Source organism: Nipponia nippon, unplaced genomic scaffold (assembly GCF_047370975.1).
Source record: "Nipponia nippon isolate SJK-2023a ecotype South Korea unplaced genomic scaffold, ASM4737097v1 scaffold_5, whole genome shotgun sequence".
In the NCBI taxonomy this organism is placed as follows: Eukaryota; Metazoa; Chordata; class Aves; order Pelecaniformes; family Threskiornithidae; genus Nipponia; species Nipponia nippon.
In genome coordinates, this window is record NW_028262369.1 from 46,457,967 (window position 1) to 46,476,672 (window position 18,706).

Below are 18,706 nucleotides of genomic sequence, written 5' to 3' on the forward strand. Positions count from 1 at the left end.
TGTTCTGTAGTTCTTCAAGGGCTTGAGGAGACTTTTTATATTCTGTGCCTCGTTAGCCCGCTCTAATATTAATTATAGTAGCATTGTATTGTAAGTCTAAATATTTGTATAGCACCTTACATCCCAAGAGAATTTCACATGGATCATAGGGACCACTGCATCCATTTCCACACGCTCCCTCTGGACAAGAGTAAAAGCAGAGAATTGCAAGCCTTCCTTCAAGATTAATTTAATCTTACTCATATAAAGCACAGGAAATTTTTAATACAGTTTTAAATTTGGCAAGGTTACGAACATGGTATAAACATCACCACTGGATGCTTACCAACTGCAAATGGTTAGGCCACTGATAGTCATGAGAACAACATTTGTTTGCATACATTTTCCTAAGAGAACTCTACTTTGGTTGTTAATCTCATCCAACTCGTCTTCATTCTGAAATACGTACCCAGTGGGGGATGCGGACTATAGCCCTGTCCAGAGTGCTTCAGAATAAAATTTGTCATAACCATATGGAACATTTTTGTAAGTGCTTTTCGTATTATGATTCAGGACTTCTTTCTTATTGCCTTAATGCAAAAGCTTCTTTTAAATTTGATATTCCTTTAAAAAATGACTCCTTTCGTCTGAAGGTTTCCCAAAACAATATTGTGCATTTTTATGAACTTGAAATATTCAGTAATAGGATTTCTTCTTTTTTTTTTTTTCTATGACTATAACTGTCAAAATAAAGTTTCTGAATTTAGAAAAAATACAACCAAAGAGTTCCAGAAAGTCCTACTAACAAAAGTTTAACTTTTAACTACATTGAAAATTTATATAACACTAGAAGCCCAGTTTCTCAGCAGCTTATACTAGGTTGACCAGTTGTTCTAGATTGCATGAGCCAGTCCTGAAATTTAGACCCTGACTGCATTTTCCTGTAGAACAGCATGCTGGAGATTTTCTGCCTTAGGCTTCAGAAACAGTATATAGGACAAGTAATTGTTGTAATTTATTCCTATATGGTAGACAAGACTTTTACATTCTTCCTCTCTTTAATGAGAATATGTGAACTTATTCTTGTCATCACAGCAATAGAATGGAGACACTTTGCACAGGGTGATATGGCCTGTCAGAAAGGCAGGTTTCCTGTCTTTCACCTGATGCCAGACACGCACCCTCACATCCTGCATTTTCTCTGTTATTTTTTGCAGTGGAGTTTAACTACTTTATTTAAAATGGTAACTTATGCTTATATTAATACAATGGAAATATTTCTCTGTGCTTGAATATGACTCATTAGTGGAATCTGAAGGGCATAAGTGTTTGTCCCAGCAAACTGCTTTGCAAGTTCAAAGTGTGAACACTCTATAAATATACAGTCACTCTAACATGACAGTTATCAGATGGATAAGGAAACACTGTATCACCACTCTTAACAGTCTTATGTCTTAAGCTGAAAAGCTTTGATTACTCCTTAGTAATTTCCAATATACAAATGCCTTGACATGCCCAGTTTTTCTTTCAGTAATACTGCATTTTCCTTCACTAGCAGTTATGTATGTCTTCTTAATCTTCCCGCTTTTCCTTCAAACATGCAGGGCTACAAAAAGCCATGTGCCCTTAATGCATGCATCTGGCCTTGCATTTCAGCACAAACATGAAATAAAGTGAAGATTGTCCACAGCAGAGCAATATATTTATGCAATTCAGTGACTGGAGTAAATTGCCTATTTTCTGAGTTGAACTTATAACTTTTATATATTTGCTAGAAAATAAATTAATTGCCTTTACCTTGAATATTCTGGAATTATGTATAAACACAGTTCCAGGAACTGGGGATACATTTTGACACTGTCTATTTATTCAAAATGCGCCAATGAATTAGCACAGATTGGAGAAGTCTGACATTAAACCTTCAGTAGTTTATTCTAAAGGAACATAGTACAGATTCACCAGAATGGACATTGAATGCATCTGATGATTAATCTACCCAATTACAGATAAAAATAGTCTAGAGATAATGGATGGGCATTTTTCTCTATGTGGTCCGGTAGTGATCATGTTAACTTATCTAATTGACAAAAGTAAGGTTTCTCAGAATAATTGTGTCAGGTCTAGGACATTCTTCCCATGTGGCTGATGCTGCAGGCATAAATCAGTATTTAGAGTATGTTTTACCTTCAAGAACATTACAGAAGTCATAACTCACTGCACTGCATTACTACATCTATTTTAGACAGACTTGGCAACAAATTTTCTGTCAAAATATATTTTCAACAGAAACTACAGCTTCTGGAAATTCTAAATGGAATATTTCTTTAGTATAAATGCAATCAAAATACTTCTGTTTGGTAAACCGATTTGACATATTTAATATTCAATTGACGATAAACTGCAGTTTCCTCTGCTGCTTCATTGCCACACTGAATGAGTAATTTGCTGATTGTAGTACCCGCTGTCACAGGAACTGACTGACGTCCCAGACCTGAGGAATGGGAGACCTGTCACCCAGCTTCCTTCCCTATTCACTTTAGAAGAGAAAGCATCAGATAAAGTTCTGTATAACCCTCACCGCAGCTCTACAATAAGAGTCCTGAACATAAATATAAAACACAGTAACATTATGGGCAAGCTACAAGAACTTAACTCCAGCCAAGAGGGGAAACCCATAATACCTCTCTTCACGTTTCAAATGGCTACAGTATTTCTAACCATGATAATGAGATCATTGAAGAATCTTTCACATGGTGTTCTCAAAGTACCTCTGAGAATTCAAAAGCTTCAAAACACTTCTGAAGTAGGTAGGGTATTATTTTCATACACCCATTTTACAGATGCATAAAAAGTCATGAAGGGCATAAATAGCTCACACAAGTCAAAGTCTACAACGGGAGGGGAAATAGTCCTACAAGTCCCAGCTCCATGGCTTCTGATGTAAAAACATTTGACAACACAATGTGAATCTCTTACATGTATGAGATTAAGATGTCTATTGTAGGACAGCAATCTCTGTTTGCTGTGTACTATATTCTCTGTTAACACGATATTTTACATAAAATCCATCCAAAAAGTCTACCATATACATTAGAGAGGATAGAGCATAGGGAGGATTTAAGTCTGAGATATACTTTTCATTTGCATTGTGCCATCCATGATTTATTCGTTTTCATTTATATATATTTAGGTCAGCACGCACAATTTGGTTCAAGTACAAGATCTGAAATAACAGATGATGAAATAATTTTCCTGTATATTTTTTCTTGCTCCTATTTTCAAAAGTATTAGCTATAACATAACAACATTCTAAACAAAAAATATGGGGAGGTTATTTGGCAAAATCCTATACAAATTCAAAAATATGGAGAATTCTCATTCCTTCAATATCAGGAGGTCAATATTCACTTTCATAAATCTTTGCCATCTGACTAATGGTAATGGAATGCAGATATTCCCTCCAAGCAGTAGACTATGCCTTACTCTCTCAAAATCTCTAGTTTAAAATCCAAATAGATTTATTAATGGCACATGGTTAACTAAAAGAACACATTTCTGTCTGAAATATTTTCTGCAGGAAATATTTAATTACTATAACTGAAATATATTTAGGGGAGGAAAAATCTCATTTTGTTCTATATTTCACAGTGTCTTTATATAAGTAAATTCATTCCTTCCCCATGACATTTAAATAGGCCTTGATCTTCAGAAAATGAGAGAATGAATTTCTCCTTTTAGTAGTCAATGATTCTGTTACTGAAAAGCCTCTAGAAATTTTTAAAAAAGGAATAGAGAAGACATACGCAGTATGCCTTCACTTTTGTTTTCAGTAAGTGGCATGCTTATAGCTATACTATAAATTCTGTTTAGAAAGTAGCTTCGTTAGAGAGGTAAGGTGGTTCTAAGTAGACAGCTCAGATCTAGGGGGGGAGATTATTTGCTTACTTTTACTCAGCAATTTTCATATGGCTTATGTTTTCATCATCAGCTGTACTACTTGTATTATTCTTTCTCATCAGAAGCAAATTCTGCTCCCATTTAAAGTAACGTAGACTGAATCAAACACTAAATTGAGAAGAAAAAAAAATTCACTTAGCATGCAAAAAATGCGTTCATGACCTTAGAAAACCTTTATGACTTTAAGTTTCTACACTGACAAGAAGTTTAATTAAGTTGTAAGTTTTGTGATTATCCCTTCTTCTGTCTATTTTAATACTGTCACAGGTATACATGAATGACATTAAACAGTAATTTCTGTTTCCTTTTCGTGTCGTCACCAGCACTGGAGAGCATTTAACCGTGATCTGAATTTTAAGCACTAGCTTGAATAATAATTCATACAATACTGAAAGTATGTGCAGAAGATTTAGCAGTTTTAAGTATAAGCCAATACAGAGGACTAGATATAATGCCTCTGTTGCTTTCTCTTCTCACTTCCCCTCCACAAATTCCATTAAAAGACAGAAAAAAATAGGTATGTCTATAGTACTGTTCCATCTCAGCAAGTCCTAATGTGCAGACATACGTTCTTGTAATGACTCTCAAAAACAAAGCACAATTTTGTGATTACAAAAGCCAGACAAGGACCGGGGTAAAAAGAATGCAAAGTTGTAAAAAACTGGAAAAGACTCCCCCCCCCCCGCCCCACCTTGCCTAGACTGAAAGGAGGCAGCAGCTGCTAGCAGTTCCTGAGGGAGATATTAGTCAAATCTACATCACACACTGAAGTGCAGTGCAAAATCCCAGAGCCACTGCCAAATAACCAATCTGCAAGCCAGTACAGCCCATCTAATTGATCAGCACTCCTGCATAGCAGTAGCCTAGGTATGCTATTTCCTGAACACAAATTTATATCTCTGTTCAATACTTGATGTCTCTATACTAGTTTATGCAAAACTGCAGAAGGTGCAAAAGATACAAACTAGACTATGCTACAGGGCTTACTCATACAACTAGTGCAGCAAGATAGTGGAAGTGGAGTTCACACAGCCATTGCATCCTCTCCATGTGTAGCTGCAGGACAGAAAGTATGAACTGGATGCAAAATTAAGTCTATTCATGCAGTCTGAGAGAGAGCATAGATAGGGCAAAACATACACAGCTGCTCTCCAGGTTCAAGTGGAAAATGAAGATCTGGAGGCAAATTTTGATTGTCCCTATCTTCACTATTTTCCTAGACAAGGAAAATAGGTGATAATTCTGTTCAATAGAAAGTATTTTTGTAAACCAATTTATATCTTCTTTTTTTCTACAGATCATGTTGTGTGTGAAGAGGAATTCAAATACGCTATGCTAGCTCTAAATTGTATATGCCCAGCTACCTCTACGTTAATTACACTGCTGGTTCATACATCTAGGGGACAGTAAGTATATACTACCATAAAAAAACCCCAAACTTGTAAAAGTTATAGCTGCTATTCTTTGGAAAATAGCTTACCCTGAACTCCCAGACAACTATACTTTGTCAAAAGAAATTGGAACTTTCTGCACAATAAAAGCATCAAGATGTTTTACTCAAGATATTCTAATTTCAAAGAGAAACACCACCCTCCCCCCACCCCCCCAGTAGATTGAATCGTGGATCTATCACACAGTTCTACTTAAGAACACCACCAAGACCCAAGAATACCTATTTTAATATGTTAATTTGAGGGTCTGGTTTTGTACACATATAAAAATTTCTATTCATTGAGCTCAAAGTATGTTTTTCTGGTAACATATAAAATATTATGTGCTATTCAGTGCCTGTATGTTAAGAGGCAAGCAAACATACAGGTGAAGAGATGTTTTTTAACATAGTAACCACACCGCCGGAAGGGGTATAGAATTGTGGTGTCTCTACAGACTGCATAGTCACAGTAGAACCTCTCTATATTTACCAAAATAATTTTACCACATCTAGTATATCTCTGTTATGCTATATTCTTGGAATAATAAGGTATGCTTATTCAAATGTTGTGGGCAGAGAGAGGCATTAAAGAGTAAATCTCCAAATATATCTATAGAAATGGAATACATGCATATAGACTGCACAAGAATGCATTTGAGAGTCTAGTAAAAATGCATACTTTTTTTCAAGTAACCATGGACCCAGTAATGTCTTGGTATTTACAAGCAGAGTTGTTTAACCTTCTATATGGCATTTGTAGTATTCCCCTGTGCCCAGGTTGGGGAAAACTGAAATTATTGCTAGAACTTTTACTACCAAGAACAACAAATGTCAAGATTTTAATGGCACTGTCTGTACTGGAATCTGTTAATAAGACGACAACAAAATACTGTTTCCATGCCTCCTGAGAATCATGGTGAAATACATTTTTCGTCTGCCTAGCTTTCATTATCAGACATGCACAGAATACAGAGCCTTTTTGAGTTATTTCATATTATATGTACATGAAAGAAAAGTAGTATTCTTAACAGCTAGCAGAGAATTTTCCATCAGCACAAAACCAGACATATGAATGGACTCTGTTTTCTGTTGTACTTAAGAACTTTAGCATTTCATTTTTAACACAGGCATATTGATCATTTATACAGATTCCCAACTATGATGCAAGCTATAGTAGAATGGAAAAGTGCTTATTATTTCTTTTGCAATCAGAATTAATTGATGTGATCAGGTTTGTTAAAGTAACTGATTTCCAGTCTAGGATAAATTCTTAAAATCCCTTAAAATCCTATACTAGGAGCAAGAAAAAAATTTTTTGCACAAATAGTGTCAGCATTACTTTGAATCCTTATTACAGAAGCATACAAGCTTGCTGTATAAATACAGAAAGAGTGGAAAAGTGAAAATGTCTAGTTGTCACTCTTCTACTTTAATCAGCACTCATCAGAGCATTTAATCTCAGATGGGCTCCAAAATACTGAAAAATGGCAAACTTTGGACATCTTAGAGCATGTGTATTAATGCTGGTTAATTGGTTGAATAGATATGACTGTTCTTTAAAACCACACATATCTGTGAAAGTTTAAAACAGAGGGAAAAAATTTCAAAAATATTTCAAATTTGAGTAGTCTTGACTTCACGGTGCTAAAAACAAAAAAAACTCAAAAAAATCAAGTATTTCTCTCCCAAAAGATCACTTTCTAAACTTTCAAATTTAATATTTTTGCTACTTCCCTTCATTTAATTTTTGCTAAAAATTTACATAATTCCCATACATAAAAAAACCCTACATAATTCCCAAACTGGTGGGTTTTTTCTTCTCCTTTTATTCCTTATAAATTCTTAAAATCCCTTGGAAATGCTGGAATATGTTCTCAAAAGTTTCATTTAACTGTGATTTTAATTTTCATTAAGTTTTGTACAAGTGCACAAATCTGTTCAATGTACAATAAAAGTCACTAAGTCAAGCGTTCAAAATGAGGAAATCAGGACAAAGCTATCTTTTTGCTAGACTGCTCTGATCCTAATAAAAAACCCTACTGTGCTGTTGAAAACACTAAGTAATGACGTACTTAAGCTTACTTTTTACTTATAGCTGAGTGTTACGTAGGCCATGTTTAATCTGCAAGCTTTTTGTCCTTGATCATTTAGTTAAGATGATCTTTAACAACTGGAGATTTAACCACTGTTTTTTAACATATATGAGCTTCTTGAATATCATATTCTAAATTCAAAGGACAGTAATCACACATAATTGAAAAAAATCATGCAAAATATTTAAATATGTGAAAATAATTTCTCCTTTGTGAATTACCACTTCCATGTCCCAGTTTTACCAATCTTGTACTTATTTTACTTTTTTATTCATAATTTTTATGTTCAATACCATAATTGATTTAAACATTTGCCAACTAAAATAAACTCATAGCTAGATACAGGTATAAATCTGCTCTTTAGAAGTATTATACTTAAGAAATTTATTTTCAAACTTTCTTATTGAGCATGCACTAATGTTTTAGAGGAAAAATTCCTTTTAAACTTACATTCTTCATAAGCATCTCCTGAGATTTACACTGACTCTAGAGTGTTTGAATAGTGTTGGTAAAACATATGATTCTGCATTTCATTGTCTTCGGGGGAAATCTGTTTTCAAAACAGGTGTGGGTTTTGAGCTTCATCTACAAGTTGTCATTGTATTGCAGACATAAAACTGATTTCACTAATTTATAGATCAGAATAATTGTTTTGGCTATTCTAAATATTTTCTAATGTTGAACAATTGGTAAATTAACTGCTAATTGTTAAAATAGGTTAAACTACCTTTATGCATGTGAAAGATGAAGTCAGATGAACATATGAGTTTGGCTAAGTATAAGTAAAAAGATTAAGTGAAAATAGATTATTTAAACTACAAATAAAAATTTTAACTATACATGCATTTATATCCAAACTAAATACTAAATTAGATCTAAATAATGAAGAGTATTTGTTCAATAGACTTCCAATGTTAACAGTGAACTGCATTCTTTTACATTGGTTCCTGTTTCATTATCCTTTCATTATCCTGGTTACTACCAGCACCTGCATTAAACTTTATGTAGGACTTGAGTTTTAAATCCCTGATAGTATTAACTTCCTTATATAAAAACAACAGACTTGGATTATGGGGAAACTACAATGAATTAACTGCTTCCAACCTTGGGAAATCTTTTTAAAGTCCATTCAAAGTCATTGGGAGGATTTTCTTAATAATTAGATCAGGTTTCCATTCACAGAAGCCCCGTATCTGTTGACTCACAAGTTTACTAACTTCAATATAGTGACAGGGAATGTTTGTTCAAGTTGTTGTCACAGATAACCACGTTCAAATGACTACCTATGCCTTTCCATTCCACGAGGAATGGGTCATCTTTTTACACAGTATTTTTGGTGCATGTAACCAGAGGAGATTATCAAGGAACTGACCAGAGCATTTCTTACTTTTTGTCATTTCCCTGGTGAAAAGTCATTCATTAAGGGAAAATATGACCACTTTCAAATTCTAGCTGCCTGACATTTGTTAATTCAGTGAAGTTATGATCTTAACCTAAATGAATTACATTTTAATGGAATTAAACTGTTCATAGATAAAACATTACCCCAACTTTTTGTTTTACTCTTACAAATGAAGTGCTACCTATTCCATGGGAAATCTATTTCGTATATTTATTAAGAAATAGTGCGACACTGTTAATAATACAAGCTCATTTCTGATAATCGCAAAGGTAAGTACACTGGGAAATTACTGGAAGTTGAAAGCAATACATAGCAGCAGAACACAGGAAAAATTATTATTCTCTATTATCCTAATTAAAATGATAATACGATAAACAGTAAATAAAAACACGTGTACATAAATTAAAGCCACCTTATCTTCTGGTATTAATATGTGAGGAAACTGGGGAAAATGTTCATTTTCTAAGCAACTTTGGACAGACTAACTAACTAGCTATTAAAATTAAAGGGAAGTTTGCTGCTGTTTGTGCGAACTGGCTTTGGTCTTTAATGCTACTTTTCAGATTAAACAAACTAGACGTAAATAATCCCATTGTCTTCTCAGCTGTTTATGGAATTCAAAACCTCAGTCTGTAAGACACCAAAATTCTACCTTGAGCCTTATTTATAATCTTATTATTGATCTTAATTATTAATCTTAATATTTATCTTTAAATGTTATCTAATTATCTAATCTAGTGATAGAACTTTATTAGGGTTTGTATTGTGATACAAAATATTGGAAAAAATAGCCTTTCTGACTTGAACTTAATGTGGTCTTTACAGAACAGCCCCATGGGAAGCTTTTAGACAACTAACTGGAACCAAGCAGACTTTAAACAGGTGAACATTTTATTTTAGAAAACGGGAAAAGTGAAATATGGAAAAATTTCCTTCTGTAAATACTTTTCTAGTTCTGCTATTCTACACCTAGTGCACTGTTTGTTAACACTGTTGCAATAAAAATGGTTTACATATTTCCATCTTGAAACAAAATGTGTCTACACTGAGGGTGGAGAAAAATGGTAAATTGAAGAAAAACAGAAATTGTGTTAAGATATTGAAAATGTATAAATGAGCACAAAGGAGCATGTCCTAATATCTTGAGATCTTAACTCCAAGTGGCAAAACACAGAGCACATTTGTCAGTTTTATGTCCTATCTGCATATAGATAGATAGATAGATAGATAGATAGATAGATAGATAGATAGATGTGTATATTTATGCATCCATTATGTCCAGTAAAACTCATGCAGACAGAACCTTGTTTCCCTGTGAAACTTAATAAGTTCAGAGAAGCCCCAGGTCTGCAAGTTTTGGTGTTAGCTGAGGTTTGGAACATTTCCACTAACAATACGTTTAGAGAAGGTTAGCTGCATATAGTAAAGGATGTTATGCTTAATATGGTTAAAGTAATAATTTATTTTCTTGCACTAGAGAAAATAAAGTGTATATTTGCCATATATATACATATATACATATATATGTATACAAGACACAATAACTAAAAACGTCCATAGGGAAAATGCTGAAGATAACCAACAAGCAAATGCAGAAAAAAAAAAAATCTTTCTTACAGATAAAGCGACCGAAGCCAAACGGGTCTCTCCTACATAAGTTATTTTTAATGATTCTTTACCTACTTCAAACAGGAACCAGACGATCTGCCATGGAGCATCTGAAGAGACTGTCTTTATGAATAGAATAAGCAAGCTGTTGGTTTCACTTGTCATCTTTAAATTGCAATGAATCTACTTATTATGGTGTGAATTTTAAGTAATTCAGCCATATCTCTCCTGATATTAAAGTACATAATCTTATATGCCTATTACTTAGCAGAAAATGCTCTTTAATTCATTAAAATAATCTCTGTACTTACAGTATTACCAAGCTTTGATCTCAAATATTTCTTTCAGATTAGCCTGTGGGACTTTTTAATAGACATTTGTAGTTTCTATTGCCATGAAATACTGTTCTGATTAATAAGAATTTTACATTAAGTTTTAAATTATTCTCTTTATCTGTACATGTTTCAGGGAGAGTCAGCAATCACCAGAACAATGGCAGAAAATGTATGGCAGATGCTCTGGTAATGAAGTGTATCATATTAACCTGGAAGAAAGTACTTTTTTTGCTGAATATGAGGGGAAAAGCTTCACATATGCTTCTTTCCATGCACATAAAAAGTATGTTTATTTTCCTATCAACAATTAAAAGTTCAAACAAATAATTATTTGTTTTGCCTGCAACGTAGCTCTGCATTCAAAGATGCAGTATTACATATTACTTTGTTTCTGGCTTTAAATATCTGGCCACTAATATATTTCATGGATATTCTTCTGGAAGCTACAGCTGGTCAGGTAAAAGCTCATGTTGGTTCTGTATAGGCCAACTCAATCTGAGAGAATAGAATATAAAGGATATATAGGATAAGCCTGACAGCCAGAAAAAAATTGTACTATAGAGAGATTATATGAGAACACCAGTCCCTTTCCATACCTAAAACAATCTAGAAAAGGGTGGGTGGGAGGGTGTTAATTTATTTATTTATTTAGGAGACAGCTGGAAATCTGTCTTCCCTTGTGGCATGCTCATTTTATGCAAAAGTTCAATTTAAAGGTGGTACATGCTACATTCTGGTGATTGTTCAAAATAAAACCATATTTTTTATTAGATGCTAGCATACCTTTCTTTAGGTTCCAGATCATGCATCACTTATTCAGTGCTGCTCTGAGATGAACATACAAACTGAACACAAATCATGTGTATTAGTGTATATTTAACAAAATGAACATATATCAAACCCTGAACACTGAGTTTATTCTCATACTTAATAAGTGAGAGAAAGATTTTTTTTGCTTTAATTCCTTATTTTCTATCCCTAATCAAATACATTTCTAGGAGTGAATTGCAAAAATGAATTCTGAAAATGGTTTCCATTACATATGAGTAATGGAACAATTTAACACGATGAATACTTTTTCATATTATATATCCATTCTTCTAATGATACTTTCCCAGAAGGGACTATTCATCTGATAGAAAAAAAACAACTGGAACAGCGTTAGAAGAATATTATAGGGATTAAGAAAAACGCTGGATTCAAATGCCTAGGGATTCATGAGCTCATAAAAACTGCTTGATCAGAAGCAGCCTATTTAGGAGATAACATTTTTCAAACATAGTTGTCATCCAAAAATCTGAAAATGTTCATAATCTGCAAAAAATAAAAATATACTGAAGGTTCATTTTTGACAGTGGAAATTCTGGTATATACGGGACTATGCAAAATGAACCATGCCTTTCCTTTTCTAATTAAGGTTTGGAGTCTGTCTGATTGGTGTTAGAAAAGAAGATAACAAAAACATTTTGCTGAATCCAGGTCCTCGATATATCATGAGTTCTACAGATATATGTTTTTATATAAATATCACCAAAGAAGAGAATTCTGCTTTTAAGAAGCAAGAAAAGCATAGAAAAAACCATGAATCAAAATTATCTTATCATGGAGCTTCTAGGTTACCTGTACACAGTATAATAGCCAGCATGGGTAAGTAAAAAAAAAAAAAAAAAAAAAGCCTTACAACATATTCTTATTCAATTAATAGTGCATTTTAAAGTTTTTAAGTGTATTCCTAAAATTATAATTTAAATTAATACATAAGAAATTATAATAGTGTGTGGAAAGAAAAAATATTAAATACTTGCCCTCATATTTTCAAAAAAAAAAAAAAAAACCCAAACCAACACTGGAATTTGGTTATGGTTTTCTTTTACTTGACAATATGGAATTAAAACACTTAAGAATATTGTATAAAAAAGTAATAGTAAAATGTATGCAAAGCAAAACAACTGGGAAAATCACATGGGTAATTTCTTTTTCATTTGTAACTGGTGATTTGTAATAAGTTTTCATAAGCTTCTTTAATTAAGAAAATGTCCTCACTCAATAAAAACCTACAGGTTGTTGATGCGTGCATATATATATATATATATGGATCAATTACATAAGGTATGATTTTAAAAAGGTAGTTAACAATAAAATATATATTAGTGGTCAGAAAAAGTACTACTTTGCAAGAAAAGGCTTCCTCAGGTATAGTTTAAATATTTGCTATATTTTAATGTAATAAACACAATAAATATAGTATTCCTTTCAGTCTTTGGCCATGTAGTCAGGTAATCCCCACTAAATATGGGAATCTCATTCAAATGGTTTGACAACTACATTGAGAAAATGCTTTCAACGCTACTTCAGGGACAGTGGCTATCGATTTACAAGATACAGGATGCCGAACATCCAGTGGACCTACTCTAGCTCTTCCTTCTGAGGGAGGTAAAGAGGGCAGACGGCCCAGTATAGCACCTGTTTTGGAGGTTGCAGACTCATCCTCACTTCAGACGTGTGACCTGCTAAGTGACCAGTCAGAAGATGAAGCTACCCCATCAGATGATGAAGTGTCTGCAGGCTTAGAGTATGTATATTAAATATAAACAAGATAATTTGAAAAGCTAATATTATGTAAATGGCATGGATGATTTTTTGACATGCAGATCAATCCAAGCAGTTGTAGCAAACAAGACCCATAAAGGCCAATTATATAATTATTCCCTTTTATGAAATGCTATTGTCTGTTAACAGAATGCCGTTATGCCTAGTTTGAAACAAAAAAACCTACAGATTAACTCCTCCATTTGCTGGAGATTTTCTATACTCGGTTATAAAGATCTAGTTGTGTACTGCAATTTTTTAATAGCATTTTTTATGACCATATTTCTTACATTCTATAGTTATAAAGACAAGACTCAACTCATTTGTAAACAGATAAGTACTTCTATCCTAAGAATGAGGTGATAATCAGATCGTTCAACAGGCTTGTTGAATGCTGGGGCTAGGTGTCTGACTTCAAAATGTAGGAATGACAAAAAAAGCAATATGAGACAAAATTATTACATCCAATTTCAAATGCTTGTTAGCATGTTACTAAAGTAATGATGCATTACTCAGATAAAACCAGAAGATTCAATCCTGTAACTGCCATGCAGATAAGCAATTATGTTTATTGGGATTGCTGACAGGGATGTTAAAACTGAAATACACAATAAAGCCAGTGTCTCACCCAGCAGAGTTTCCCACCTCCAACAGTGGCAAGCATGAGAGGCCCCAGGGAAGATCATAAAGTGCCAATGAAAAAAATAATAGAACAAATCATCTTAAATCTGCTGACTGAAATAGCAGGATTTAAAAGGCCTTTTAATAAAAACTAAGGCCAATTAGAAATTTCATCTTAACAGCAAGAGGATTTGCCGTTTAAAATTTATTCCAACCATGTTGAAAGTACGTTATTAAAGCAAGAAGGTAATGACCTCACTCATTCTTGCTAAGTGTTTGAAAGAAAAGTGGAAAAGGAAGAGCAGAAGTACCACAATTATTTCTGTTTTCTTTCCTTCCCTTTTTTCCTTCCTTAGAAGTTTCCGGTACATGTGTTCAAAACACTAGGACAGCACGCTACGATATATCAGCCCATTTCCAAAGATGCCTATACAAAAAAACCCAAGCAAAATTCCTTTAGTCCACAAAAGCATGATAGCTTTCACAAAATTGTATCAAATTGGTTAAAGCTACAAAATATATTCCTTTGACTCTTATTAAACATAGTTCATTTCATGTACTTGACCCTGCTAGTCTATAGATAACTGCAAAACTTAAACATAGGTATAAACGTCCCATAAAATAATTGTACAGTCAACTGTGTTTCAGTAATTTGCTATACTGAAAAATGTTTGTTGTATTCCTCTAGGTATGTCAAAGGCTATCCTCCTTACTCTCCATATATTGGAAGCTCTCCCACTTTTTGTCATCTTCTGCATGAAAAAGTACCATTCTGTTGCCTAAGGCTAGATAAGGTAAAGGGAGTTTCTGTTACTGAATAAAACTGCATTCTCATTTGTCTCTTGCATCTGAACAGAGTTAAATTCTGGTTTCTGCTTTTTGTTTGTTTGTTTGTTCAGGACTTATTTTGTTCGCTTGCTTGTTCAGCACTTACTAAGCTATAATATGTTTTTTCATCCTTTTCATCACCAAACGTTTGTTTATGTCTAATCAGTTCTATATCAGGTCATCTGATACAATTTTCTATTTCTAATGGTAAAACCCTTTAATGTCACAACTAAATCTCTTTATTCATATCCACTGAACTTATTTCTTATTTTGATTTTAGGGTTGCCAACATAACTACTATGAAGACGCCAAAGCCTATGGATTCAAAAATAAATTGATTATAGTTGCAGCAGAAACTGCTGGAAATGGCTTATATAACTTTATTGTTCCACTCAGAGCTTATTACCGACCAAAGAAAGAACTAAATCCCATTGTATTACTCCTGGATAACCCGTAAGTAGATTTTAATTTTTTTGTGTGTGATACATTTTAAACTCATTTCACCATTACTTCAATAGAAAATCACTCTTCACACATGGCCAACTTAAAATCAAAAACATTATGGCACATTTATCTTTGAGAAAAGTTGGTGACAAACATAACGTCCTATGTTCATTGTCATACAGAAAATTGACTTTTTACTGACTGTAAATGGCCATAGGGAATTTAGATGTCCTTATTCTTCATGATCAATGTTTCAGCTGAGTATTTCTTAAAAATACCCAAAATAATGTGAATATTCCTGCTAAAATTAAATAACTTCATGAACACTGTGAAAAGCAAACTGTGTAACAGTTTCACAGCTACATGACAGCACTTCAGACAACACTAACCTACTGAACACAAGGCACTTAGCAGCCTGGACCAGTTAGGTATATTTTTAATAATTTTAGACTCTAAGATAAACATTTCTTTAAGCCAGTAGGACACCCCCCTGCCCCTACACACACACTTTGTCTACAGTTACATAAAGCCATGGAAGAAAATTAAAACCTGCAATATTCTTGTTACTACCATATCTGTCTGGAGATTGCTGGAATTCTTAGCCTTTCTTGCATTAGCTGTTTAAAATTTCAGACAAATTCTCTTCTGGCAAGACTAATTCATTTATAAACTGACAATGAATGAAAGAGACTTTTCTTTTTTTTTTTTTGCAACACTTTGGTACTGCTCAAGTACTTAAAATCACAGTTTAGAAGACACAAAAATGGAAGTTAGCCATACACAGAAAATTAGATCAAACTATGAGTCAAAGAAATGTCAGAAGCAGAAATTTCTTATAGGTTCTGATTTCAGGCTGAGACTTCCCTCTGCATATATATGTTCTAGTTTAAGTGATTTATTATACAAAGGCTTGCTGTGAAGTGTCCCACTTTTGCTTCAGACAGCTCTTTAGTGAAGCTGTATACACCTGTGTTTGCAAAACACAAGCTTTTTAATGTACATATTATGGCATAAAGTAAATTACACAAATTGGTAAAATGCCTAAATTAAGCTAAAGGACTTCTGAGTTGCGATTTAAGATTAAAGATGTGAGCATACAGTGCCCTCTAGTGCTTGTTCTTTTTTCCAGCATAATGCCTGAGTTTACATACTTTAATGCTGTTGTGACATTTACGGCTAAAACCACTTCTTATTAGCATAAAGTGAAAGCTATGGTTGCTAATTAAACTAATACCCTTAGTTTTGTCTCTCTCTACGCAGCATTTGCAATGCCTCCTCTGAAAGGCCAGCATTCGTGGGACTACAGAAGCTGGCTGAAAAGCCAGCATGCTTTTCATACATGCATGAGGTGGAATTCAGGCTGCCATTCAAGTCAATTGGAATTTTGTAATTTACTTCATTGGACTTAGGAATTCAGCCACCCTCGATGATCATATCTATGCCTTGTTGTTATATTCCTGTTTTCTCTATTTATCAAAGCAATTTATTACAGTATTCTTATTCTGATATCTATACATTGCAGGTGTTTTAAGATTTCTGATGTTTCTTGGTATGTAAGAAGCAGCACAGTAAAATTTATGATTAAAGAAACAATGCAATAAAATACAGTATCTTAGTTTTCACATTCCATTTTAAAAATAACGTTTCATCTAAGATTGTTTCATTGACTTGAATGGAGCTGTTGGCACAAAAACCAAATGATGATTGGGTTTCCACTTCACATTTTAATTGAAAATTCCCACTGCTTATTTTGAGTACTTCTAAGTCATGCATTGGAGTATAACTTGGTAGTGTGTCTTTGACATCAGTCATTCATTCTTATATTTGGAATTGTACTGTGCCATAAAATTTCTGATTTAAGAGGTGCATTTATTAATATAAGCATGTTAATTCTGATCATTCTTTATGATCACAGCAAACTGTTGATTCACAGCTTTCTGCAAACCTATTTCCTGTTTAAAGTGATATTATACTGCCAAAGTTTAAAAAAGTTGTTTGTTTTTTTTTTTTAAAAAGCTACCAGTTTATTGAAATATTTTAGAAGAGATGCTGCTGTTGTGATATTGTGTTTCATTTTGTAATCCCATCTGCTGCTTAGGCCAGATATGCATTTTCTGGATGCAATCTGTTGGTTTCCAATGGTTTACTACATGGTGGGCTCTATTGACAAGTAGGTGAAATAACTGTTAGAAAACTTCACATTGTAGTGCTCAGTGGTTTGTTGTGTGTATCGTCATTGCATGTTTAAGTGTGTGTTGTATTTGAAGATGATCTTTTTGCATGCATGGTTTGTGTCTGTGTGCTATAATTTGGGATTTCAAATTTCTGACTTATAAAGGATATAGTTAGTGAAAAGTATGACAGAGAACACAGGTTAATAATCTTCAAAAACATAAGATTAACATTTATTTAGGTGCATTAATATCTTCCTACAAATTGCCAGATTATAGCCCTGATTCTAGGGTCGTTCTATACTTAGTTATAATGTGTTTGGATTTACCGACTAGGGTTTTGTAAAGATAGCTACAGAATGTAGACAGTACTAATACTGACAGTCTTGAATGCGTCCAACAGTCTTCATCTTCCACTACTTACAATGTCACCTACTCCTCCATTTCCGTCTTCACCTCTGCTAATATATGTTTGCATGCCTAGGTTTAGCAACATAGATGTAATGTAAAAATCAGGCAGAAACAAGAGAAGAGCAAGCACTCATTAGCATTTTAGTGAACTCCTGTGTGTAGAGTGTCAATTTAAAGAAGAAAATGGTTTGCTTCACTACCTAGCTAATTTTGAGTTGGGGCTACAAGCCCATAATACTCCTTCCTCAGTCAGAAATCAAAAAAACTTATTTCCTGCCCTGAACTAACAGAATCCAGTTTTTCAATGAGAATTCTGGAGATTCAGCATTCCTCCATCTCAACCTGTTGCAATAAGGGTTTTAAAACTGCTTGTAATAGTGATACAGTTACAGATTTACCTTGGTGATATCATAGTCATTGTGAGATTTGCAAACAATCTACAGAAATGTTTTTTGCTTTCTGCATTTCTTACTCTAAACCAAAAAAGTGTCTCAGGTTGTTAGTATCTGCTACTTTCTTAACTCCTAATTCTACAACAATTATAAAAAGAATTCATACCAGCAGAGTAATTGAATTGACTCAAAGTATCCAAAGTAATAACCCAAAGATGTTAAGCTGTTTTTATTAACATAGAAAATTAACCTTTAATTAAATTTACTGAGTTTATTTCAAAAAAGAAATCACCAAATCCCTCCCTAAAGGTGTTTTGTTGTTTTTAGAACTCAGGCAACAAAAAAAATGAAGTGCCTTTGAAATAAGTGATTATACAGAATTCTGCAGGTTACAGTAATACTAGCATGAACTTCTGCATCTTTTCTGACAATACAATTGCAATA

The 18,706-nt window shown here is 33.6% G+C and overlaps 1 protein-coding gene across 4 annotated transcripts in view; it reads left to right on the forward strand.

The window, feature by feature from the left end:
- The window catches only part of KCNT2 (potassium sodium-activated channel subfamily T member 2), a 157,987-nt gene that overhangs the window by 100,420 nt on the left and 38,861 nt on the right, over window positions 1-18,706 (forward strand). For 2 of the 4 annotated variants that reach the window (XM_087733437.1, XM_087733438.1), the window contains exons 15-22: window positions 5,234-5,342; window positions 9,689-9,745; window positions 10,940-11,089; window positions 12,224-12,453; window positions 13,162-13,378; window positions 14,705-14,810; window positions 15,125-15,297; window positions 17,387-17,458. In XM_087733437.1, the coding sequence (XP_087589563.1) occupies window positions 5,234-5,342; window positions 9,689-9,745; window positions 10,940-11,089; window positions 12,224-12,453; window positions 13,162-13,378; window positions 14,705-14,810; window positions 15,125-15,297; window positions 17,387-17,458 (1,114 nt within the window). The remainder of the gene's footprint in view (window positions 1-5,233; window positions 5,343-9,688; window positions 9,746-10,939; window positions 11,090-12,223; window positions 12,454-13,161; window positions 13,379-14,704; window positions 14,811-15,124; window positions 15,298-17,386; window positions 17,459-18,706) is intronic. The other 2 variants (XM_087733439.1, XM_087733440.1) reach the window with 1 other exon arrangement.